General features: G+C 50.7%; 2 protein-coding genes across 2 annotated transcripts in view; one reads left to right on the forward strand and one right to left on the reverse strand.

Annotated features, from left to right (window-relative positions):
• The window catches only part of OSGEP (O-sialoglycoprotein endopeptidase), a 10,126-nt gene extending 586 nt beyond the window's left edge, over positions 1 to 9,540 (forward strand). The window contains exons 2-10 of the mRNA XM_015418039.1: positions 820 to 995; positions 2,147 to 2,242; positions 2,870 to 2,919; positions 3,806 to 3,884; positions 4,027 to 4,092; positions 6,230 to 6,320; positions 6,456 to 6,531; positions 7,257 to 7,355; positions 8,939 to 9,540. Coding sequence (XP_015273525.1) covers positions 820 to 995; positions 2,147 to 2,242; positions 2,870 to 2,919; positions 3,806 to 3,884; positions 4,027 to 4,092; positions 6,230 to 6,320; positions 6,456 to 6,531; positions 7,257 to 7,355; positions 8,939 to 8,978 — 773 coding nt within the window. The 3' untranslated portion in view covers positions 8,979 to 9,540. The remainder of the gene's footprint in view (positions 1 to 819; positions 996 to 2,146; positions 2,243 to 2,869; positions 2,920 to 3,805; positions 3,885 to 4,026; positions 4,093 to 6,229; positions 6,321 to 6,455; positions 6,532 to 7,256; positions 7,356 to 8,938) is intronic.
• Positions 9,541 to 9,862: 322 nt separating this feature from the next.
• LOC107116167 (solute carrier family 12 member 3-like) overlaps positions 9,863 to 26,326 on the reverse strand; it is a 37,724-nt gene continuing 21,260 nt past the window's right edge. The window contains 10 exon segments of the mRNA XM_015418040.1: positions 9,863 to 10,024; positions 10,608 to 10,675; positions 11,567 to 11,702; positions 13,560 to 13,646; positions 15,290 to 15,401; positions 16,447 to 16,510; positions 19,096 to 19,285; positions 21,864 to 21,970; positions 23,500 to 23,628; positions 23,739 to 23,850. Of these exon segments, the coding sequence (XP_015273526.1) occupies positions 9,883 to 10,024; positions 10,608 to 10,675; positions 11,567 to 11,702; positions 13,560 to 13,646; positions 15,290 to 15,401; positions 16,447 to 16,510; positions 19,096 to 19,285; positions 21,864 to 21,970; positions 23,500 to 23,628; positions 23,739 to 23,850 (1,147 nt within the window). The 3' untranslated portion in view covers positions 9,863 to 9,882.

Below are 26,326 nucleotides of genomic sequence, written 5' to 3' on the forward strand. Positions count from 1 at the left end.
TGAAGTTATGAATGGTGTGGAAAGAAGGAATGCAGAGAAATTCATCCTCTTTAAAAACACTTGGAGTCTTCCAAGGAACTGGCTGGCAGCTGATACTGTGAAGAGTCAGCATTTGTAGAAGCACTGGGGTGTGTCCACGCTTCATACCCCACATTTAGCCGACCTAACATAATTGATATGTAGCACAACTGACCTTACAGTGGTGGATAAACAGACATTGGCCCCGGTCACACGGGCCGGAAAACACAGGGGGGAGGCGTGGCTATCTGTGGCACCACAATTAGCCGCGCGATAATGCGATCAGATGCGTCGGTGGCAACCCACGGTTCCGGCCCTCGGTGTGTGCGCGGCAACGAAGGCAGCCAGAGGGAAAAGCCGTGCCAGCGCGATCACACCAAGGGAGTCCGGAGGCAGCTCGTGGCAAACTGTTTGCCACTACCTTCGAGGAGGTATTTTTTTATCGTGCATTTTCGGCGGCATGCCACAGGTGTGCTCCACTTGCCAGATGTTGTGGTGTAATCACGCCCGGAAAATCCACCATCCAATCGTGGCTCTCCCATGGCAAATTCGCCGTGTGAACGGGGCTGTGACCCGCCCTGAGCCTATTGGGGAGGGTGGGGTATAAATGCGACAAATAAATAAATAAATACATGGGGCAGAAATTTTTCCACTAAGAAGTAGCGGCATTGGGAAATTTCCCACCTCACGTTACTGGATATAAAGCGACTGCATGTGTGGACTATGGTTATGGGTTCAGAAAGGAAAGGCAGGTTCTGTGCTTTGCTAGGGGGAAGTTCTGATGCTCACCCTCTTCCTCAGGTCCAGGCATGGGTGCCCCATTGGTGACGGTGGCTGTGGTAGCCCGTACGGTGGCTCAGCTGTGGGGGAAGCCTCTACTGGGGGTGAACCACTGCGTGGGGCACATTGAGATGGGGCGGTTGGTGACGGGTGCCCAGAATCCGACAGTGTTGTACGTTAGCGGCGGGAACACTCAGGTAGGCATGAAGATGGGACCTCTCCATCACACTGGCTTTCTTGAAGGACCTGGGGGGCATAATGGAGAGATTCAGGTTTTCTGCCATGAAGCCTGCTGACTTTGGGCCAGTCGCACGAACTCCGGGTCTCTCTCATCCTGTCCTACCTCACAGGGGTCTTCTGAAGATCTAATGGGGGAGGGGAGGACTCTGCATATCGGCCTGAGCTGAGATTTCCCCCCCACATATAACAGTGTCCCTGTTCATTTCCCTACCCTGGGTATTTTTTCCGAAAACAAAATATGTCTTGCTAAGATCTGCTTTCAAGGTTCTTGTTTCTAACAGGTACCCCTTTGTTTAATCCTCTCTCTGAGCTGTTCAGAGTGCTGCGTGTGGCGGCCCTTTGTGTTTTGAACCCTAAACAGAACAGTTTTTAGAGAGCTCTCACATCCCAGTCTGGCCATGTGGTCTCCTCAGATTCCGTCTCTGCCCTTGCGTTGGGCTTTTTCAGAAGGTGCCAGTGGAGACTCACTATGGCCATCTTCAGAAAAAAAAAATCTAGCAGAAAAGGAGAAGGAACCCCCGCCCTGTGGAGGAAACTGGGGGGTGAAGGGGGTCCTCTCCCCTCAGGCTGGGTTTAAGCATGAAGTACCAGCAGTGTCTTTAAAAGCCCAGTGAGTAGAGAGAGAGAGAAACCCTTCGTTTTTCAGACATCTCTCTGATTTGTACACATTTTGGGGGAGATGGGTGTTAATCTCTGCTTCTCACGTTTCCTTCTCCTGCCCTTTGCAGTTGGTGGAAGGCTGTGTCTCATGAGGGGATATTTGGGCCAGGCACTCAATGACATGAAAAGGGCATTTGCCATACACAAGGGGATTATGAAACACTGGTTCCCACAATCCCACATTCATACAGAAAGGCTATCCTGCCACTAGAGCCAACAGTGGGGTTGCTAGGCAACCTGGGGGTCTTTGGGCCTGGCTACAATTATGTATGCTGAAATGATGGCAGCAACAGCCTCTGATTGGGTGATTTGTGTGGAACCATGCAATGGACACCATTTTGTGTGACAGAAGAGGCAGACATTTCCAATGGGAGATTTCTGGGGCCCTTTCCTGGAGCTCTGCGGCACATAAGGAATTGCATTCTCCTCCCTGTGTCTTTCCCCCTAGGTCATTGCATATTCAGAGCATCGCTACCGTATATTTGGAGAGACCATAGACATCGCTGTCGGCAACTGTCTGGACCGCTTTGCCCGCGTGCTGAAGGTGAGCCTCTGAGAAGAGACGCACAATGAAATCGTAAGCAGAGCGGCCTGGGTTCAAAATCCCACCCAGTCACCAAACTGATCTTGGGCCAGTCAGTCTTTCTCGGCCTAGCCTACCTCACAGGGCTGTTGTGAAGGCAAAATGGGGGAGGGGAGCCATGTACGCAGCCCCGAATTTTTCGTTGGAAGGGTTGGATGGAAATGTGTAGACAGATGAAATGTTCAGACTTGTCCCATGAGAGCAACCTTGCTATATGAGAGAAAGGTAAAGGAAGATTATTGGCAGTTTATTGACTGACTTTAATTTCTAGCCCACTGTTCTTCTGCCAGCGTGGCGTATGTAGAGCCTTAAGAGGTCTTCCATTAAGACTCTGGCCAGACCCGGCTTCTGTGAGGTTGCCAAACCATCTACTGTTTCTCCTCTTAGTGGCTGATTTCCCCTGTGAGTTGGGAGGGAGAAGAGCAGAGAAAATTATCCATTAAGGATGGGAAGTAGATAAATACTTGGGGAATCCAGCCCAGAGGGAGGATTTCTCACGGAGAAGAAGACAACGATGGCAAGGGAAGCCAATAGCAGCTTCAGAGGCCTTCGGGAATTCTGCTAAGAATGTTGCCTCTCTTGTCTTAGATCTCGAATGACCCCAGCCCAGGCTACAACATCGAACAGATGGCCAAGAAGTGAGTAAAGAGGAAAAGTCAGAAGTTGGGGGGGGGGGGGTCCCCTCTCCCCAAATCCTAGAACTTTGGGGATGCCCAATGAAGTTGACGGGCAGCTGATTCAAAATGGACACCCCGCACGTCATTAACTCATTGCCACAAGGTGGAGTGATGGCCACTAATTTTGATGGCTTTAAAAGAGGAGCAGATAAATCCACAGAGGGTGGGTCCATCAGTATTAGCCGTGGAGGCTAAAGGGAGCCAGCCTGTTCAGAGGCAACATGTACCAGCTCCTGAGCGATAACGTAGTGGGTGCTTTCAGTCTTCATGGCCTATTTGTGGGCCTAGACGACCTAAGAAGGTATAAACATGCAAGTACTATAATGTATATGCAAATGTAATCCACTTTATATTAAAGCTTAATACTCAGAATGTACAAAATTACAATATTAGGGCATAATAGCCAGAGGTATACAAAATTACAATACAAAAGCTCATTAATCAGAACATAACAATGTAGCAGTAGTTGCCCTGTTTGGGGGCCAAATGTTGTGTATTGTGGAAAGGTGGTAGGGCAGTAACGACCGCTGAAGTTGGGAGGGTAGCCAAGGATGAGGAAAGAGGTGATGTTTGCGGTGAAGCTGTCTTGAGAAGAAGGCTCTGTGTTTAAGTACACCCTGAAGGGAAGACTACATTTCTGACAAGTCCCCTTTTGCCCTCAAAAATGCTCCCATAAACTCAACTTGATCAATATAGTTGATGCCGTAATGCCTGGAACGTTGTTGTTGTTGTTCCTTTTCATTCATTAAAAAAGGAAGAAAGGAAAACCTTGAGACCAGATTCTGTAGGAAACCCCCCAGCTCTGGGAGAGGAGAGGGGGGTTTAATGCCGGCTCCTCCCTTCACAGGGGTCAGAAGCTGGTGGAACTTCCGTATACGGTGAAAGGCATGGACGTCTCTTTCTCTGGCATCCTGTCCCACATAGAGGTAAGGCGAAATCCTCTCCTCTCCTGCATGACGGGAAGAAATTCCCAGCGTCTGTTTTTCCAGTCACTCTCCCAGGCAAAGGAAGGCCTTGCCAGAAAAAGGGTAGCTGCCTTATTCCTCCCTCTCTTTTCCTTTGGTACAGGACGTGGCCCACAGGATGCTGGCTGCAGGGGAGTGCACGGCGGAGGACCTCTGCTTCTCCCTACAGGTGAATAGCCAAGGTCTGGGATGGGACTGGCGGTCTTGCAGTAGGGCCCAAATGCCGTGCAGCTCAGTGCTGAAAAGCAGCGTCCCTTCTTCATCTGAAAGTGTGGATGTTTTGGCAGTCTGGGGCAGAGACCGATCAACAGTGCAGCTTCGAGATAAACCAAGAGAAGGAGTGTGGCGTAGTGGTTAGAACCGGGGGGGCACCTTTGTGAATTCTGACACAGTGCGGTGGACACAAGCACAAAAGGTCGGGGAGTGAGGCTATGCATAAATATCTTCAGCATTTCAGGCCAGAGCGCTGGGTAATAAGATGCTTTTTAAAATCAACATTTTGTGTTGAAATGTTTCCTTGCATAGACCTTCAGTCATGCAATGGCTGCCCTGACCTGGATAGCTCAGGTTAGCCGGATCCCATCAGATTTCAGAAGCTAAGCAGGGTCGGCCTCGTCTAGTATGTGGAAGGGCGACTTCCAAGGAATACCAGGGGCGTTACGCAGAGGCAGGCAATGGCAAACCCCCTCTGAAACATCTGTTGCCTTAAAAACAGGTCTAGCTCGCTACCTGGTGGTGCATAACGCTAAAGAAGAAGAAGAAGAAGAGATTGGATTTATACCCCGCCCTTCACTTGGGAGTCTCAGAGCGGCTTACAAACTCCTTTCCCTTCCCCTCCCCACAACAGACACCCTGGGAGGTGGGTGGGGCTGAGAGAGCTCTGACACAAACTGCTCTTTCAGGAACAGCTGTGCCACAGCTTGTGACTGACCCAAGGTCACATCAGCAGCTGCATGCGGAGGAGTGGGGATTCAAACCCGGTTCTCCCAGATTAGAGTCCGCACACTTAACCACTACACCAAACTGACAAGCAGCTAGAACTTCTGGCTTGTCAGACAGTCTTAGGATTTCCTGGCTATGCTACACACAATGCCATATGATAATGATTAATTCATGCGATGCTATGGTGGCAGCTGCTGCCGGGGGGGGGGGATGTGCCAGTCAGAAGCTCTGCAGGGCAAAAGCCCATCTGACTCCACCCCCATTCTAAAAACACTTGGTGGGTACCAAGAAACATTTCTGTCACTTTTTAAACCCTTCTCTTCCTCCACAGAGCCTGGGGCTCCCCATGGTTCTCCATCTTATCTTCACAACAACCCTGTGGTGTAGATTTGTCTGAAGTAGTACGATAGGCCCAGGGTTGTCCCGTGAGCTTCTGGGGCCAGGTGGGGATTCGAACCCACATTTCTCCAGCTCCCACACTCTAACCACGGCATCACTCTGCCACCCGTCAGCTCCAGTATAAAAGACTGAAGAAGCTGACAGGCTTCTGTAGTAGTGAGGCAATCTCGAAAGGAATTTCGTTCCTTTCCTTCCCCCTGAAATGGCAACAGAATGAAAGAGGGGCAGAACGATGCAGGAAGGGTACAGGGCCCAGAGGCCCAGCAGGGTAGTCATGGCAACCGGGGCCTGTCCACCCATCCATGTACTTCAGGGCCTGGGCGTGATCTGTGGTGATGATGAGTCAGACGCTCACGGGTAAAAAGGTAAAGGTTCCCTTGCTCGAAAGCCAGTCGAATCCGACTCTAGGGTTGCGGTGCTCATCTCCGTTTCAAAGCCGAAGAGCCAGCGCTGTCCGAAGACGTTTCCGTGGTCATGTGGCCAGCATGACTAAACGCCAAGGCGCACGGAACGCTGTTTATTATTTATTTATTTATTTATTTTCAGTTTATACCCCGCCCTCCCCGCAATGCAGGCTCAGGGCGGCTCACATAAGGGCATACGCCAATATAAAAACATATTTAAAACCATTTAAAATCCATATAATACAAAACATTCTTAATAAGTTATTAACTAACTAACTAAAGTGCTCTCGATGTTCACAGATGGCGTACTTCACACTGTTCAGCAGTTCTGCTACCTTCCCACCGAAGCAGTACCTTTTTATCTACATGCAATTTATTCCTTTCGAACTGCTAGGTTGGCAGGAGCGGGAACTAGAGACGGGAGCTCACTCCGTCATGCGGCAACCCGGGTCTCGAACTGCTGAACTACTGACCTTCCACAGCCTGCAGTTCAGCGTCTTAACCACTTGAGCCACCTCAAGTCATTTGCCTGCTTTCTCTCCCTCCCTCCCCCCCTTGCAGGAGACAGTGTTTGCGATGCTGGTGGAAATCACAGAGCGGGCCATGGCGCACACTGGCTCCCGTGAGGCACTGATCGTGGGCGGAGTCGGCTGTAGGTAGAACCAGGCAGCCCTTTGCCTCTCATAGTGCACATCTTTTTCTTGCTGGGGCGTTGTCTGTGGCTTTTGCGTATTGCCCTTGAGCGTTTGTGACCACTGGGTAGGCACTCACTCTATCCGTCCTTTAGGTAATGAGCGGCTGCAGGAGATGATGGGCATCATGTGCCGGGAAAGAGGAGCAAAACTCTTTGCTACAGATGAGAGGTAAGATCCTCCCCCACCCCGGGTTTGGGCTTTCATGAGCCAATGAGGACTGCATTTGAAGATGGTTAATGCAGGATACAGCATGGGGAAATGGTGTCACATGGTTGTGAAGGGGTCTTTCAATCCCTGGCTGCCATCTTTATCACAAAGCAAAATGCAGCAGTGCAGGCACACATAGTGGAATCTTCTGTGCCCCAAAGAGGCTGCCTGTTGCCTCTCTGCAGCAGTTGCCGATCTGGTTGTTTTTCCTGCCTAGAGAAGGAAATGCCAGAGCACTGGTTTGTGGATAAATTCAGGGGTGGGTTCCCCTTGAAGACAGGTAGTTCTTACTCCTAAAACACCCAAGAGCAGTGGCCTGACTTTTCACCAGGGCCAACCAGATGCCTCACAAGCAGGGCACGGAGGCCCAGCCTCCTCCCCCTTTGCTGCCTCTCAGTATGAGCATTCAGAGGTATACTGTTCCTGAACGTGGAGGTTCCATTTAGTCATCATTAATAGCCATTGATGGACCCATCCTCCACGACTGCTTGAAAACTAAATTTTGGGGCGGTATAAAAACAGGAGGGTTGTCTTAATTCAAGGGGGGAGAAAGTGTTGATTATAAATTTGGTGTTTCATCATGTTAAAAAAAAAATGTGCCGTAGCCGCCCAAGTCCCTTCTCAAAGACAGAAGGGAGAATTTTTTAAGAGTTCCGACTCCATTCACACTGCCTTTTTATATGCAGGTTCTGTATTGATAATGGAGCCATGATCGCACAAGCCGGCTGGGAGATGTTCCAGTCAGGGCAAATTACACCGCTTGAAGATTCATGGATTACACAGAGGTGATTTATGACCCTTGTTTTTTTGGAGTAAATGTGAGTGGGAAGCAATGCTCCCTCTAAGCTGTGGAGTCTCGTGAGCAAAAATTCTACTTTTGTGAGCTACTGGCATTAAAGTTGTGAGTGAGCGATTGGGCTACTGCATAAATTAGTTGGCTCTGGAGCCCTCCTTCCTGAGCTAAGGCAAAAATCTGTGAGCTGGAGGCTAAAAAACTGTGAGTTTACTTACTCAGGTTAGAGGGAACACTGGTGGGGAGGGTGAGCATTTCAGGAGCTTTTGTATTTGATGCTGTTGGGCTGAGACAGAGAGACAAAGAATGGACCTCTGACTATAAAATGCAAACTGCGGGTTTGTGGAGCCTCAATTAGTCTCAGGCAGTGTTCCCTCTAAGCTGAGTTACTCTGAGCTAGCTCACAGGTTTTTTAGCCTCCAGCTCACACATTTTTGTCTCAGCTCAGGAAGGAGGGCTCCAGAGCAAACTTAATTGATGCAGTAGCCAGATCGCTTACTCGCAACTTTAATGCCAGTAGCTCACAAAGTAGAATTTTTGCTCACAAGACTCCACGGCTTGGAGGGAGCATTGGTCCTGGGGCTGTGCAGGCAAGGGAGAGAGGGGGCTTAACTATTCAGACTCCTCTTGGTTTTGCTATTTGAAACCAGCCCCCCCCTTCCACTTCCCACTATTAACATTTTATAGGAGAAAAGCTTTGTTTTTAAAGGATGCGTATGAATTCCTTTAAAAGGCCAACAGCAGAGTGGGAAAGCTGGTTTTTTTTTTTAAATAGCAAACCCAAGTAGAGACTGATGGGTCAAAACCCCTTTCTTACACAGCCCCGAGGTTAAATTGAGGCCGTACAAGCTTGCCTTGCATTTGAGTAATATCATTGTGTCTAGTTTGTAAGAGCAGATGGGAGTTTGGACCTCGGGGTGTGTGTGTGGGGGGGTCATATCCTAAACTTGTAATACTGTAGCCTGAGCTTGTAAACGTATTTTGTACTTCTTGGTCAAGAAAACCTTTACAGGGGCAGCAGCCCCGAAAAGTCCCTACAAACTGCGGAAAAGAGAGAAGAAGAAGTAAAGGCCGAAGGACTCTGAATTGTGCCTTTGAGAACTTTGGTTCCAGGGGATGATGGGGGGGCACTGTTACTGGGCAATTAAATGTAAATGGGGAGGGTTAAAAGTTCTAAAAGATTGACACAGTTCATAAGAAATACAAAGATGATAAGTTTGGATGCTAAAAAAAAAGCTAGTTAGAGGATCTCCTCTCTTGGGTTTTTAGTCAGTAGTGGGTTCTTTACTTTCTCCCTTATATGTAGTTTTCCCCTCCCCCTTTTCTGTTGTAGTTTTTTGTAGTGTTAAAAAAAAATCAATAAAAAACATTCCCTCGGGGGCTTTTAAAAAAGAAAAAAAAGAAAACCTTTACAGGACAGGCTTTCCCTTGATGGAAGCATTTAGCATAACACAGGGGGCGACTAGTAAGGGGAGGTCCCGGGTGTGTGGGGGAGTGAGGGACTGTGGAGGAATTGTGAGGGTGACCAGAGGCAAGCCACTGCCGAGCCAGACCGTCTCTGCTCCTCCCTTGCAGGTATCGTACCGATGAAGTGGAGGTGGCGTGGCGGGATTGACCCCTTCCCTTCTGCCCGGGAGCCACCCCCGTCTCAGCTGGAAGGGGGCAGCAGTGCGAACATTTGAGCGAATGATTGGAACCCCGGTGGTTATTCGCTGGGGCACAAATCCCACCTGGAATAAATGGTTTGGTTTTTTGAGCCTTGTCGGATTGTTCCTACCCTGAGATAAGAAGAGATGTGGTGTGCACGTAAAGACAAATCTTGGGTGGGATCGGTCGTCTCTGGTTTTCCGAAGGTGAACGGGTGGCGAAGAAGAAGCCTGCGCAGTTCCTCTGTGCCACTCTGCCTCTCTTCCTGGCTTTGCAAAATGGGAATAGCACACAGGCTCTCTTCGCCTGATTCAAGGATTTCTTTGCCGTGCTCCTCTCCCTGGGATTGCAGGACGTCTTCCCTTCTTTGCTCTGGTCCTTAAGGACAGAACTACTCGAGGACTATACTCTACTGGGCCTGGCCATTTATTTTGCTTCTGCAGAAAAGTTTCACCCAAGCTCAGAACATGAGAGGACCGCAGAGGAGTCCTAGTACGGAAGAGGCAAAGTTTTTAAATTAAAGAGTTGCACCCCTGTTCTTAAACAACAGTATTCAAATTTTATTTCTCTATTTACAGATAGCCCCTTAGGCACAGAACCCAAGGAAGTTGGTATAGTAGATATCCACTGGGTAAAATCCAGGGGGAAAGAGAGGGGCGACAGTCACAACAGCGCCATTCTGTCGCACAACATATTCCTTCCCCGCTTCTCACAGACACCAAAGACGATCTGTCCCCTTGTTTGCACACGCAGCAGAGCCCCCGTTGGATGTTTCCCACATGTTTTCAGAACCATGGGCTGTCACAACACCAGTGTGTGTGTGGGGGCGGTCCTTATGACTGTGTTCGGATCTCTTGAAGTGGTGCTGCCCTCTACTGGCAGTAAAGCGTCAGTACATCCTGCTGGTTACCCCGGATGAAAGCGACGGGTGGATGGAGGTCCTTGGAGACGGTCTCCAGCCAGGCCATGTAGAGTGAGCTCGGGCAGGCCCCTTTCCCGACTACCGGAAGGCTCCTGGAAGAAAGGAGTAGGAGGAATAAGATGGGCAATAAAGCAGAAACGATCCCACCCTAGACTGAACACCCATTGGCTGCACCACCACCACCCCCGGTAGCCTCACATCCTGACTTTTAAATTTTATTTATTTATTTAAAATACTTAGTAGCTGCCCTTTCAGCCTTATGGGGCTCAAGGTGGCTTACACTATAGAGAAAATTCATAAAAGAGAATGCATCATAAACCAAAAAAAAATTAAAAATCACAGTTTAGGACCGCTAGTAAACTCATCAGATGTGGTCCTCAGTAAAACCGTCCTCTCCTGCCTCCTGAAGGTCAAGGGTGAAGGGACTGGGCTGTTCCATCATTGTGGGGCCGCTCCTGATAAGGCCCTCTCTCGTGTCCCCGCCAAAGGAACGTCTTTGATTGGTGGGGTGGTTAGGACAGCCTTCCCCTGTGATCTTCATTCCCAGGCAGGGGTGGCTTCCTCCATTTGTATGTGAAGCTGAGTTCAGAAGTCGTTGTGGGGTGAGGAGTCTTGCTGGGGCCAGCCAGGCAACCCAGACATGTCAACCTCTCAAAACAGACAAGGGCAACTTACATGACGATCAGGGCCGCGTTGCGTGAATGATCCTGAAGGATCTCGTGAAGGCGGATGTGCTGTTCGGTCTGGGAAAGGTGGATGGATGGGAGTTAATTACACTTTCAGTCTCTCCCTGCCATTCCCCCCCTCCGTGTGCACCTTGAAGCCAGCAGTTGTTCACCTCTGTACCTTGAAGCCAGCAGTTGTTCACCTCTGTCTCTGTTTTGCATTCCCCTCCCCTATGCACCCTCTCCCAGAAGGGGTGCCACACCCGTGACCCGGAGAATGTGCACGTGCCTTTAAAAACCCATGACTGATTTTAATTTTTTGTTAAAAACAACCCTTGCCCTTTCATAAAATCTGGTCTTCAAAGCGGCTGATAACGGAATTATTTAAATTACATTGTTTTCCAGTTCAAGTAATCGCATCCCTCAATTTAGCAATGCCACAGACTGATGAAATGAGGGAGGAAGCTGGGTCTAGGAGCTTCATGGAATGATTCAGGGGGGGAAGATCAGATGGGTGGAGTTCCTTCGGCTCAATCAAGGCACCCATGAGGGCCCTCGGTTTGCAAGACCTGAGCCAGGCTGTCAATGAGAGGACATTAACTCAGAGGACTGCCATGAGGCAGAAGGCCCTGGGCTGCCACTGACCCGCTATGTAAACGGCCAGGAAATCCTTGGGAGCTCCATCCACGGAAACCCCCCAGCATCATGTTACTTTGTACGTTAGAAACTTAAAATTCTGGGGAACAAACAGCTGATGTACAAACACAAAGCTGCCTTATCCTGAATCAGCCCCTTGGTCCAGCAAGATCAGTATTGTCAACTCAGACTGGCAGCAGCTCTCAGGCAGACGTCTTTCGCATAACCTCCTGCCAGATCCTTAAGTGGAGATGCCGGGGATCGAACCTGGGACCTTTACCACTAAGCCATGGCCCCTCTGTGCTAAACTGTGCCGAGGCAACAGCGTTTCACCTTTTTCTTGTAGATTCTGAGGTCTTCCTCGCTGACTTTCCAGGGCGCGTCCTTTCTCATCTCTTCCACGGCTGCTTGGCCTTTCTGGCCTTCGTTGAAGCGAAACGGGGCTATCAGATCCTCGAACTCTTTGAGACTGCCATGGAAGAAGAAGGAGGTTAACCATGAGCGGGAAAGAAGGAGTTGGGGGCCCAGAAGGGAGTCGGGGAGAAGGGATCTGACCTTATGATGGCCGGAATGGTCAAGGATGAGCATTCCAGCTTGTCATGGGTGTTTTTTATTTTTTTAAACTCTCTGAAATAACTTTACGGATGTCTTGGAACAAACAAGACAACCTTCTGACCTGTGTCACCTATGCAGTGCCAGCAGGAAAAAATTAGAGAGGGGAGATCATGGTCCAAATTTGGGAGCCCCTGTGGTTCTTCACCAGGGAAATAACTCTTCTCAAATGCCCCACCCTCTTATTTATTGACATTATTTATAATCGGCCTTTCTCACTTGGACTCAAGTGAGATTACCCAGGCGGAGTCAAGATAATCGTCAGATGGGGTGAGGGCTCTTTTTGTAGCAGGAACTCCTTTGCATATTAGGCCACACACCCCTAATGTAGCCAATCCTCCAAGAGCTTACAGAGCTCTTCTTACAGGGGCTACTGTCAGCTCTTGGAGGATTGGCTACATTAGGGTTGTGTCGCTTAATATGCAAAGGAGTTCCTGCTGCCGCCACTGGATTCGGGTTGCAGAACCAACTAGAAGTCTAAAAGCAGAACTGAGCAAAGCAGAAGTATTAACTTGACACATTAAACCAGGGGTGTCGAACTCATTTATTACGAGGGCTGGATCTGACATAAATGAGACCTTGTTGGCCGGGGCCATGTGTGTCATAAAATGTAATGCCAGGTAGCGGAGATATAAACTTTATAAAGGACACAAACACAAAGGGTTTTTTTATTCTTAAAAACATGCTTAAAACATTAGCACTCTTGCAATATTTTGTTTAGTTAGCAGCGTCTGATAACGGATACCTCTTGCTCTGAATTATTGCATCAAAATCTGTGCTGTTGCAATCTTTTTTAAAAATTTTAAATGAATTTTTATTGTGCTGTTGCAATGTTAAGTATGCTGTTCAGGTGTGTATCTGTAAGCTGCAAACCTACGATGACACAGCAACAGCAGAACTGGAAGAAGCAGCAGAAGACAGCCAGTTCCACTGCGGGCCTGATAGAAGCCCTCCGAAGGCCTGATCCCACCCCCCAGGCCACATGTTTGACACCCCTGCATTAAACTATGCAACATTACACAGTATGATCCAAGTTACAGCAAAGTATGCCCAGTAGTATGAAGGTAAAGGTTCCCTTGCTCGAAAGCCAGTCGAATCCGACTCTAGGGTTGCGGTGCTCATCTCCGTTTCAAAGCCTAAGAGCCAGCGCTGTCCGAAGACATTTCCATGGTCGTGGCCGCCATGACTAAACACCAAGGCACAGGGAACACTGTTACCTTCCCACCGAAGTGGTACCTATTTATCTACTTGCAATTTCTTGCTTTCGAACTGCTAGGTCAGCAGGAGCTGGAACTAGAGACGGGAGCTCACTCCGTCATGCGGCACACTCGGGTCTCAAACTGCTGAACTACCGACCTTCCACAGCCTGCAGTTCATCATCTTAACCACTTGAGCCACCGCAGCCCAGTAGTATACACAGTACCTAATCATTTTTCCAAGAAACTCCATGAATCATTTAGTACAGTTTAACTCTATGGCCTGAGTATAAAAGCCCTCTTGCATAATTCCGTTTTGCATAGTTGGGAACAAGAGGAAGGAAAGTCTCTCTGTCTCATTAGTAATAAAATATACTGCCTGGCTCATGGACTTTCCTGTGCTGGAGTTGTAATGGGGGTGGGGAGAGAGCAGCAAGTTATAAAGGATTGTGGGATTGGAATCTGGGATTGTGGGTAATCAAGGAACTGGAGTTGGGGGGGGGGACCCAGGTGTTCACCTCGTCTCCTCTGGCTTCCACTTTATTTCTGGCAGCACCACAACCTCGTGGAAGCCCAGGCGGAACCTGTTCAACAAAAACTGGATCCTGCGGAGGTTGGAGGGAAGAAAAAGAGAGAGAAAATGAGCCACAAGTTTTCCGCTGACAACCAATAGCCACGAAGGAGCTAGACAAGATTCTTAAGTGTAAAGATTTACACTTGATTCCTTTGAAATGTGGTGTTGGAGGAGAGTTTTACAGATACTGTGGCCTGCCCAAAAGACAAACACATGAGTTCTAGATCAAACCAAGCCTGAACCCTCCCTAGAAACTTAGCTGAGGCCATCATAGTTTGGTCATGTTATGAGAAGGCAAGAGTCACTGGAAATGACAATCATGGTAGGAAAAGTTGAAGAAAGCGGAGAAAGAGGAAGACCCATCAGGAGATGGGTTGACAAAATCAAGGAAGCCAGGGCCGTCAGTTTGCAAGACCTGAGCAGGTCTGTTAACTACCTGATGTTTTGGAGGTCATTAATTCATAAGGTCACCAGAAGTTACTTACTGGCACTTAACACCCACACACATACCAACTATACAGGGGAACAGGGAGGTGGCTGGCAGCTGATTTACAGAAGCAAAACGTCGTCGTTACCCTGAAAACACCTTTGAACCGGGCGAGTGGCAGATTTTTTCATTTTAGAAGCCAATGTTTTTGTACTTTGGCAATCAAAAGGAGCTGTTCCAGTTGGCAGCAGAGGAGAGGACCCGAATAAACGGGTTTAAATTACACACAGAGAGGTATCGGCTGGATATCAGGAAAACCTTTTTCACGGTCAGAGTGGTTCAAAGGTGGAATCAGCTGCCTAGGGAGGTGGTGAGCTCCCCTTCCCTAACCTTAACCCTAACCCTGAGAGCTTTCAAGAAGAGGCTGGACGAATATTTGTCAGAGGTGCTTTAGGCTGGTCCTGCATTGGGCAGGGGGTTGGACTAGATGGCCTTTATGGACCCTTCCAACTGTATGATTCTGTAGCTCTGGATCTGTAAATCTCTGCACATACATGTAAGTTTCAGAAAGTAACAGTTTTGATCTGCAGCACAGCAGCTAGATTCAAGGCCAGTAGCACCTTAAGAGACCAAAAATATTTTTTTGGGGTGTGTGTGCTTTAGTCCGATCCTGCATTGAGCAATGGGTGGGACTAGATGGCCTGTATGGCCTCTTCCAACTCTATGATTCTGTCTTCGGATTGAGGAAACCCCCCCCCCCCACCGGGTTCTCCTGGATACCATTTGGTAACTACTGGTCCACTCTATGGAGTCCTGGTGGGACTTTTATAACACCCAGGGCTATTTTTGGGCAGGAACGCACAGGAACGGAGTTTCGGCTGGCTCCCGGGTTGGCCGCGCCCAGCAAGAATTCATTAGCATAATAGGCCACACCCAACAGCAGAAACTCATTGGGATTGGCTACGTTAGGGGTGTGTGGCCTAACATGCAAAGAAGTTCCTGCTACAAAAAAAGCCCAGGGTTTTGACAACAAACAGAGCAAACAGAATAAGAAGCAAAAGGTGAGTGTGGTAACATGGGGGTGTGGCCTAATATGCTAATGAGCTGTGATGTCAGGGGTGTGGATTAATATGCCAATGAGTTTCTGCTGTTGGGTGCGGCCTATTATGCTACTGAGTTCCTGCTGGGCTTTTTCTACCAAAAAAGCCCTGATAACACCCAACACACACACACACACAGCCCCTTACTCTTCTCTTTGCTGTTCAGCATTGGCGATCTGCCCACTGATGAAGACCCGGACTTTGCAACGGCTCCAGCGTTTTCGGCGGGTGAGGAGGTAGGGGATGAGAAGCGTCAGCCCTGTGGGGGCGAGGAAAGGACATCGTAAGACAGGCCAGTGTTGGCCTGAACAGCACTCTGGGAATTTCCCTTCCTTGTAGATATGCTGACCAAGCAGTCTTGACACAGCCTGACGGCCGCCATTTTGAATGGTGACCAACGCCCAGCATAAGGTTGCCGGCCTCCAGGTGGGGTCTGGAGGTCTCCCGGAATCACAACTGATCTCCAGACGACAGAGATCAGTCTCCCTGGAGAAGATGGCTGCTACAGAGGGCAGATGGCATGGCACTGTACCCCATTCAGGTCCCTCCCCTCACACAAAACCCCACCCCTCCCCAGGCTCCAACCCCAAATCTCCAGGAACTTCCCATCCTGGTGCTGGTGACCAACACCCAGGTGTGTGCCGTAGAAATGCAAGGTGCAGAGTTCCCCCCCCCCCATCTGGGTCGTGGCCCTGCATCACATATAGGGATGCCAGCCTCCAGGTGGAGCCTGGGGATCCCCCCGGAATTACAGCTCATCTCCAGACTACAGAGATCAGATCCCCTGGGGAAAACAGATGCTCTGGAGGGTGGACTCTGTGGCCCCTGTCCTCCCCAAGTTCCATCCCCAAGTCTCCAGGTATTTTGTCTGCATCTGGCAACTCTACCACCCACAGGGGCCAGGAGGGACCCTGCAACCCTACATATGGCATTCCGGTTCACGACCACAAACACTGGGTGTATTTCATAGTAGTCTTGCCTCTACGGTGCTGCTGACACAATTTCACTCCGCAGAGAAGAAGATGGGGACCTGTGGCCTCCTCCCCACCCCTAGAGGGCGCCAACTCAGTGAGGAAGGAAAAGCACATACCGCCACAGAGCCAAATCACTTGTTCACATCTTGAATGCCAGTAGCTCACAAAGTAGAGTTTTTGCTCACAAGACTCCACAGCTTAGAGGGAGCATTGGTCTTGCCTCTACGTGCTGCTGACACAGTTTCACTCCGCAGAGAAGAAGATGGGGGTCCGTGGCCTCCTCCCCACCACTAGAGGGCGCCAACTCAGTGAGGAAGGAAAAGCACATACCGCCATCATCGAACAGCCAGTATATGTCGATGTTCTTCTTCTTCTGCTTGCCCTGGAACACGGTCTCCAGGAACTTGTCGGCACCGACTACCCTGAACGCCTCACCTGGGCAGGAGGAGAGCAAAGAAAGAGCGTTAGCCGTGACCCTGTGTAGTGGCCCACCCACCCGGATCTGCTAGTCCTCATTCCCTCTGCTTTTCCTGACTGAACTTGGGAAGCCGTGGCTCAAAGGCACACTCTGCTGTCAAAGAAAGACACTTAAAATAATTCCCAAAGCTGGCAAATTCCTTATCGTACGATCACGGGAGGTGACAAAGCAGAATCTCAGAGGGGTTACGTCTTCCAAGTCCATTTGTACTCCTAGCGATAAGCATGCACAACTAAACTTAAACGTGGAATGATCCAGGGAAACTGACTTCTTGGTTTCTTTTCTCCGTACCTGGTCACAGCTCAATCCAGACCAGTCTAATCCAGTCGCTCTTCCCTATCACAGAACATTCCAACTAGCTTATATTTCTTTCCTTGTTTAGGTTCCAACGCGTCTTCAGGCCAGCTCATTATACTTCCACACGGCCTGAATCAGGGCGCAGTCCGAACGCCATCCGGGGGAGCCCCGTGGGGGGGGGGAGGATTTTGCCCACCCCGGTTCCTGCCACCCATCCGATGATCCCTATCACAGAACACCGCAGGTGCTTCCGACTCACGTTTATTATCCAAGGCCAGGGTCTCTTCTGGATCCTCAAAGCCCTGGTTCACTATTGAGGAAGAGATCCAGAGAGGGCGAGTTAAAATAAATGAAACCAAAAATTCTGCACCCAGAGCCGCATTCTGCAACTGCAGCATGCAAACTGTCCAGCACTTGGGCCTCACTGTCCTCTTCTTCGTGCACCATTTATTCTGTATCTTTTAAAAATACTTTATTTTGCTTTTAATTCTCATAATACAAGTTTATACAAAACATCATACCAAAGGAAGGAATAACATTTAAACTAATTTATCAAGGCTAACCTACAATATGCCCAAATTGGATGGATTTCTAATATATCTATTGTCCGATCTTTATAATCCACTTGGAAACATTCACACAGACTTAATTCTATGTCCCAAAAATATATTATTATACAATTCATACATCTTTTGTTTTTCTTACCCCCCCCTTAACCCCAAATTAATTTTTCAATTGCTATTAATATTCTGTATTTTTATTTACCAATCTTGTGCTTTGCTTCCCTAAGCCCCAGTAGGCTTCCCAAGTCCCCCTGGGGAGCGGGGAAAACTCCGCCCCAGAGGCCCGTTTCCCGCCGCCAGTGGATTGGGCCCCTGGGGGAACCCCACCCCGACGTGCGCATCACCCAGACCTGACGCGACCACGCCGGGCATGCTGGGGGTGGGGCCACGGTCATCCGAGGGAAAACTCTATGGTTTTCCCTCGGATGGTCGTGGCCCCGCCCCAGCGTGCCCGGCGGCGTCATGTCACTTCTGGGTGATGTGTGTGCGGCGTGGGAGTCCCCCGGTATGGAGAAATTTCGACTTGGCAACCCTAAACCCCAGCCTCTGCCCTGTAGGCAAAAGAGGCTTCTCTACCAAGTCCTGCCCTCTGCTCCAGGAACAAAGTATTTGCATTCTTACAGGCAGGGCTATTTTGGGGCAGGAACGCACAGGAACAGCGTTCCGGCTGGCTTCAGAGCTGGCCACACCCACTACAGCCAGAACCTCAGTGGGGTATGATGCTGCAGAGCCCACCCTCCAAAGCAGCCATTTTCTCCAGGGGAACTGATCTCTGTCACCTGGAGAGCAGTGGTAATTCCAGGAGATCTCCAGCCGCCACCTGGAGGCTAAGTCAAGGACGAGAGATCAAGGGACAGACTGAGCTTTGTAAAGAAAAACAACCGCGATATAAGGAAACCTTCTTAGAGGAAAATATATCTTCTGTGATTATCCAGCTAATAACAAATCATAAAGGTGTTTTCTTTGAAGTAAATGGGTCTCAAGTTTTTCTTTTTGACGGTACCGCGCTTAGCGATGTAAGCTGGAAAGGAAGAGGGAGTAGGAAAAATACAAAAGGTGTAAGGTCTCATCGGATGAAACCTTGAGTGAAACGGTCCATTGAGAGCTGCAGGTCAGAAAGAAAAAACTTGAGACCCATTTACTTCAAAGAAAAAACACCTTTATGATTTGTTGTTCACTGGATAATTAAAGAAGATATATTTTTCTCTAACAAGGTTTTGTTATCATATCACGGTTGTTTTTCCTTACCAAGTTCAGTACTACCCGGAGGCTGGCACCCCTGTATTCTCCTGCAAACTGTTAATACTCTTGCTGCTGCATACCAGCCACAGCACTGCCCTGCCCATTTGTTTTGGGGCATGATTCCAAGTGCCCTTCTTACCTTTGAAGCCCTGCACGGCCTGGGGACGGGGTACTCGAAGGACCGCAACCAGAGACAGGGCTTTCTCGATAGTGGCACCTTTGCTTGTGGAACCTCTTTCCCCTTGAAGCTCGCCTGGCGCCCTACAGTGCTCTCTTTTAGGCACCGGGCCAAAACGTCGCTGTTCATTCAGGATTTTAATGAAGGGGTTGATCTTTTTAAATACCATTTTAGTCTGGGGATTGCTCTTTTTAGCTGTCGGTGCTGGATTTAATGAATACCGTTTACTCTTTTGATGTTACTAGTTTTTCTTTTGCAAGCCACCCCAGGTAGGTTCCTGGAGGGGCGGTGCAAGAACCGCCCTGGCCCTTTCCTGGAGGCAACCCACCATGGGCCTTCACCTTCCGTGACACATCCAGCCCGTCGCGCATCCGGAGCACGCACACGCCGGCGCTGATGTCGAAAGCGTCACTACATCGTGGGGAAAGGAAGGAGAGGAAGAAAGATTAATAGCCATCCTAAGGAATCAGGTGCTGGAGTTCCCCACATCCCAGAAGTGCTCTTGCCCTGCTTGGGAACCGACTTGACACAGAGCAAATCTCAACATGTCCACAGAATCCTTTTTTTTTTTTTTTGGCCCAGTTTACTCCTGTAACCCAGAAGCGGGGCAAGGAGGAGAATTTCCAGGCAACTGGCCAGATCAGCTAATGCTCTTATCCTACCGCATGGAGGGCAGGGAGAACGAGAGCCCCGCCTTCCTTCTCCTCTCAGCCATCACACCTCTCGCGTCCCAGCATCCCTTGTCTTTTGGTTTTCTCTTCTTAACCCAGGTCTTCCCCCAAAGAGCTGCGTGGCATGAATGGTTCTCCCTTCCCTCACGTTAGGCTTGCCAAGTCCCCCCGGGGGGTGGGGAAACCCCCACCTCAGAGGCCCGTTCCCTGCCGCCGGCGGATCGGGCCCCGGGGGAACCCCACCCCCAAAGCACGGGACGTGCCCGGCGTCAGCACGTCACCCAAAAGTGACGCAGTCACGCCGGGTGCGCCGGGGGTGGGGCCGCGGTTATCCAAGGGAAAACTCTATGTTTTTCCCTCGGATGACCGCAGCCCCGCCCTCGGCGCTTGACGCGGCCATGTCACTTCCGGGTGATGCACACGCGGGCGCTCCTGAAGCAAGCCAGGAGTCCCCCGCTGCGACTTAAGGTAGGACTTGGCAACCCTACCTCACGTCTCCATAGCAACTCAATGAGGCAAGGTTAGGCTGAGAGAGAGTGATAGGCCCAAGGTCACCCAGGGAGAGGGGTTGGCAATTCCGGGCTGGGAAATTCCTGGAGATTTTGGGGGCTGAGCCGAGGGGAGGGGAGGGGTGCCTCCAAGGGATATCATGCCACAAAACCCACCCTCTAAAGCAGTGGTTCTCAACCTGTGGGTCGCGACCCCTTTGGGGGTCGAACGACCCTTTGACGGGTCGCCTAAGACCATCAGAAAATTTGTAACAATGAAAATACATCCTGCATATCAGATATTTACATTACGATTCATAACCGTAGCAACATTACAGTTATGAAGTAGCAACGAAAATAAGCTTATGGTTGGGGGATCACCACAACATGAGGAACTGTATTAAAGGGTCGCAGCATTAGGAAGGTTGAGAAGCACTGCTCTAAAGCAACCATTTTCATCCAGGGGAACATCTCTGAGGTCTGGAAATCAGCTGCGATTGCGGGAGACCTCCAGGCCCCACGTGGAGGCGGGAACTTCATGGCAGAGAGTGGATCTGAACCCAGATCTCCAAGCTCTTACTCCAAGGCCCCTTCTGCACTCTCCTTTTGATCTATGTTCACTGCGGTGTCCACCAAGCAATTCTGCACTAAAAATCGAATTCAACCTCCTTTTTATTCCAGATTCTTCAGGCTCTACTGGTAGCAGGAGCTCCTTTGCATATTAGGCCACACACCCCTAGTGTAGCCAATCCTCCAAGAGCTTACAGAGCTCTTCTTACTGGGGCTACTGTAAGCTCTTGGAGGACTGGCTACACTAGGGGTGTGTGGCCTAATATGCAAAGGAGCTCCTGCTACAAAAAGAGCCCTCCCTTTAGTGGTCGGCCCGGTTTCAGCCCGCAGTTGCCCTGGGTTTTTTTGCTGTTTTGCCACAGGCTTAAATGGCCTCGATTTAGGGTTGCCAAGTCCTTTTTCTTCTGCGGCAGGGGGCTCCCAGACGGTGTCTTCATAGAGTTTTCCCCTCAAATGGCTGTGGCCCCGCCCCCAGCATGCCCGGCGTCATCATGTCACCTCCGGCTGATGTGCACGCCGGGGTGGGTTTTCTCCCGGGGCCTGATTCCACGGCGGCGGAAATTGGGCCTCCAAAGCGGGGGGAAATCCGCCCCCCGGGGGGACTTGGCAGCCCTACCTCGACTCGAACACTGAGGAGATCCGGAGTGGCAGGCAAATGCGGAAAGGACCCGGCACACTCACAGACCTCCCCCGCAGTACCCAGCTCACACTCATTCCCCCTTCAATCCCATCTCCTCGTACTAGATGTTCCACAAAGTTACTTGGATAAACGGATAGACAGTGGTCTGTACCACTGCGTTATAGGTTGCCGAAAGTAGGATCCTGCGATGTCATTTTTTGCCCTGCCTCGTGTGTCTTTTGAATACTAATGCTTTGCGTCCGTTCTGTTTTTGGACTTCCAGCTGGTTCAGCAACCCTAATGCCTGTTGCGTTGCTCGCTGAATGTCGTCCCATCCTGTCAAAAGGGCTGCAATCCGCAAGCAATGTTCCCTCTAAGTTGTGGAGTCTTGTGAGCAAAAATTCTACTTTGTGAGCTGCTGGCATTAAAGTTGTGAGCGAGCGATTGGGCTCCTGCATAAATTAGTTGGCTCTGGAGCCATCCTTCCTGAGCTAAGAAAAAAAGGTGTGAGCCGGAGGCTAAAAAACTGTGAGCTAGCTCACACTAACTCAGCTTAGAGGGAACACGCAAGTGAGAAAGGCGGGCGGACTGCAAATAGTGCCGATAGATCAATCAGTCTTTGCCCAGCGCAGAGCCCTTACTGTATTATGCCCACGTAACTCTCCAGGTTGTGGGGACTGTCCACCTGCCAGTTCTGCTTGTAGCCCAGGACGACGGTGTTGGGCTTGAGACGGCCCAGGCCTGAGACCTGCAGGGAGGAAGCTGCTGTTAGCTCAGAGCCCAAGGAAGGAAAGGTTCGGTCAGTGGGGTCATATCAGTTCTGGAGAGATCACCCTGAACAGGCCGCACTGGGAAGGGGGAGAAGCTGTCAGTGTACTCGTAATGCAGGGCCAGCGTGAGCATACCCTCATGGGGGGGGGGCAGCTGCTGCCGAGGCCCAGGTCTTCCGGCAGGGCCCGCTACTGCCCAACTTTCCCCGGCTTGCTCAGTCGTCGGCGCTCCGCCACTCACGCTCCCAGCTGCAGGCCCTTCCCAGTGCCCTCAGGGAAAGGGCTGCGGGCAGCACAGGAGGCTCTGAGCGTGACCAGCAGGGGGGCTTCTAAGCAGGACAGGGGAAGGTTGCCCAGGCAGGTAGTGAGACGCGTGGGTGGCTGGGTAAACGGGGAGGAAACTCTTCAACCCCCCCCCCCAATCTGGAACCAGCCCTGCCGTAGCACCCTCGTTCTGCACAGAAGAATGTTTCATTTGCAACGCCCAAGTCGAAAGGATGAGAGACTGCCTCTGAGGACGTGCAGAGAGCCCTGTCCTCGCCACGAAGCCTACGGAGCCACTACTGGTCAGAGAAGACAACAGTGACTGAGCTAGATGGATTAATGGCCTTTAGTATAAATCAGCTTGAGGAGCTGCGGTGGCTCAAGTGGTTAAGACGCTGAACTGCAGGCTGTGGAAGGTCAGTAGTTCAGCAGTTTGAGACCCGAGTGTGCCGCATGACGGAGTGAGCTCCCGTCTCTAGTGCCAGCTCCTGCCAACCTAGCAGTTCGAAAGCAAGAAATTGCAAGTAGATAAATAGGGACCACTTCGGTGGGAAGGTAACAGTGTTCCGTGCACCTTGGTGTTTAGTCATGCCGGCCACATGACCACGGAAACGTCTTCGGACAGCGCTGGCTCTTCGGCTTTGAAACGGAGATGAGCACCGCAACCCTAGAGTCGGACTCGACTGGCTTTCGAGCAAGGGAACCTTTACCTATAAATCAGCTTGTAGGTTCACACGACCCCTGTAAATCAGGTTGCCAGCTCTGGGTTGGGAACTACCTGGAGATTTGGGGGGTGGAGCCTGAGGAAGGGAGGGACTTCAGTGGGGTCTAATGCCACAGAGTCCACCCTCCAACGTGTCCATTTTCTGCAGGAGATCTGATCTCTGTCGCCTGGAGACCAGTTGTAATAGCGGGAGATCTCCAGCTACCACCTGGAAATTGGCAGCCCTACCCAGAAACCAGTTTACTGGGGGGGGGGGTCCCAAGAACCAAAAATCAGCTGCAAAGACAACATATTTTGTCTTCAATTTCTGCACTGAAAACTCCGAAGGTCTCGATTGAGACTCTACCTGCTTCTTGTGGCTAATTTCTGTCTCCCTTGGGCCATTGTTTTGCTGCTCATTTCACCCAGTGGCTGATCTTACACCATTATAAGCTTCAGCCACCAGTAAACCCCTTGCCCAGGGCCAGGATGGACAGAAAGGTAAGGATGCCGAAGTTTCGTACGAAAAGGATCAGTCACCTGCATGAGGTTCCTGGCCCCCGCTCTCAGATCGGACGTCGTGATGCAGGAGTAGAACGAGCGGACCTTCCGCGAGCTCATCCACTGGACCTGGTCGTCGTGATCGTTGGTGGACGACGCGCCTTGCTCCTGCGGGCGGTAAAGAGTGGGGGCGTGAAGATGGCGGCACCCCGGTCCCTCAGGTCCCTCCTTTTCTGCTTTTCCTCGAACCCCTGTGGGGAGTCGTCAAGTATGCTCACCTCAAGGACGTTTCCACAAATCATGAGGCTCACACCCTTAGTGAAGGCGCCAGCAAAGTCCACCAGGGCTGGCCGAAAGTTGGGTGGGCCTGAGAGGACCATACATTGTGGCCTGTGAAGGGAAAAGTCTGTTACTTGAGGGCTGGTCAGAGGTCATTTCGGGGGGGATCGCGGGGGATCGCAGTCCCCCTGGGTGAGGTACGGGGGCCCCTGCTTCTGGCCGCCCCGCTTCCAGCCCTCATTTAGCCAGGAGGAGGCAGGAGAAGAGGGAGGGTAAGTTGCTTCCTCCCTGCCTCTCCCCACCCCTGCCTGCCTGGGGCCAGGGAGGGCCTTCGCGGGGCTTCCTTGCACTCCCGCCGGCATTGCAGGTCCACCGCCGGGCCCCTCATGGGGCTCGGCAGTGGAGCTGCAAGGCCGGCGGTGGTGGCCGGGACCGTTGGGGGTGGGGTGTGTGGCCTTATGACACACTTCCGGTGATGTCAGGGGGTGTGGCATATGCTAATGAGTTATGCTAATGAGTTCCCCTAGCTCTTTTTCTATGAAACAACCCCCGGGGCTGGTTCAAATTTTTGTGTGGGGTTGGGGGGGGGGGAGAACACAGCCTTGTGCCCTGAATCTTCTCCTACAGCTGCCCTTTTCAGAAACCTCATCAAGGACCTTTGGTAGTCTCTGGAAAACCTGTTCTGGGCCGCAGCTTTACTGAGGAGAGGGTTAATTTCATTTCCCCCCCATCCTTTCCCTCCTCACTGAAAAACCCAGGGCAGCAGGGGAGTCCGTCTCAGCTACATGAACACACAGGAAAGCTGCCTCTGAATGACTCAGGCCCTTGGTCCATCCTTTGGTCAGCATTGTCTACTCTGACTGGGAGGAGGTCTCCAGCATCTCAGGTAGAGAGGTCTCCCATATCACCTACTTGCCTGGCCCTTTTTAAGTGGAGATGCTGAGGACTGAACCTGAGACCTTCTGCATGACAAGCAGAGGCTCCTCCACTGAGCCATAGCCCTTAAAAAGTCCTGTGAACTCATGAAGCCACCTTCTACAAAACAAGACCCTCAGTCTATCCAAGGTCAGCCTTGTCCGCTCAGACTGTTAGCCACTCTGCAAGTTCTCAGGTCTTTCATATCACCTCCTACCCGCTCCTTTTAAGTGGAGATGCTGAGGGTTGAACCTGGGACCTTCTGCACACAGAACAGATGCTCTACCATTGAGCACAGTCTCAGCTTAAGGTCCATTCTGCATCTGGCATTCGCTCCACATTTTATCAGCACTCGACCTGGTTTCCCCTTGCCTTGGAAGATCTGTTTTCATTGCATTGCCTCGGATCTTGAGTTCTGCACTGGCTACTGTCAGCTTGCCCTCTATTTTGTTTTCAGTGCTTGTTCCTGCATTGGTAAGCAGGCTTTCCTGTGTCAGTACTTGCCTCAGAGGTCATTAGCTGCCTGAGCCGAGTAATTAATGGCAAGGTGATATATACAGAGGGGGAAAACAGGAGCGGGGAACGGACAGAGGTTAATGAAGCCATGTCAAGTTGTCTGTTTATTGTTCCCTTCGAATTGGAAGAAGAGGAAGGAAAAGGTGCCAATCATAACCACATTCAGAGACCCCAAGGGCCAGGGCTATTTTTGGGCAGGAACGCACTGGAACGGAGTTCCGGCTGGCTTCCAAGTTGGCCACACCCAGCAAGAATGCATTAGCATAACAGGCCACACCCAACAGCAGAAACTCATTAGGATTGGCTACATTAGGGGTGTGTGGCCTAACATGCAAAGGAGTTCCTGCTACAAAAAAGCCCTGGGTTTGGACCACAAACAAGGTAAACAGAATAAGAAGCAAAAGGTGGGTGTGGCTGGATGACCACCCCTCTTTTAACATGGGGGTGTGGCCTAATATGCCAATGAGCTGTGCCGTCAGGGGTGTGGCCTAATATGCTAATGGGTTTCTGCTGTTGGGTGCGGCCTGTTATGCTAATGAGTTCCTGCTGGGCTTTTTCTACCGAAAAAGCACTGCCCAAGGCAACGCTGTACTGACTATGAAGTCACCCTGAATGGCCATAAATCTATGAAGAAGGTACCATAAAAGCTGATAAACAAAGAAAGAAAGTGAAAGCGGCATGCAGTGTAGAGGGAGATTAACCTCCTGACGTGGCTGTGGGAAAACGGTGAGGAAACAGATGGCTGCAGAAGCAACCTAAATGCCACTCTGTTGACTCAAATCCTCCTCCCATCTTTCTCTTTGGAAGTTCCCAGGGTGTGGCCGTGTCCCTCCAGGATGAAGCGCCACCACCCGGCCCCATTCCCATTCTGAAGTGATCCGGTTACCAAGGCTGCACCGATGACTCCTCCACTTGCCCTGATTCATCCCAGAGCCACCCACTCCGGTGGCTTGCCTCAGGCGAACTCGGGGCCTGGGGAAACCACCTCAGCTGTGTGGGCAAGCAGGGAGGCTCCTAGATCGGCCCGTCTCCTGAGGCCTCCGGCACCTCCTCTTCCCTGTCACCAGCGCCCAGACGATGCAGCATCAGCTGGGTTTTGCTACACTCAGTTATTGTTCTTGTGAGGGGAAAGCTCTCTCAGCTCCACTCGGAAGAG

Source organism: Gekko japonicus, unplaced genomic scaffold (genome assembly GCF_001447785.1).
Source record: "Gekko japonicus isolate JY-2015 unplaced genomic scaffold, Gekko_japonicus_V1.1 scaffold1305, whole genome shotgun sequence".
Taxonomy (NCBI): domain Eukaryota; kingdom Metazoa; phylum Chordata; class Lepidosauria; order Squamata; family Gekkonidae; genus Gekko; species Gekko japonicus.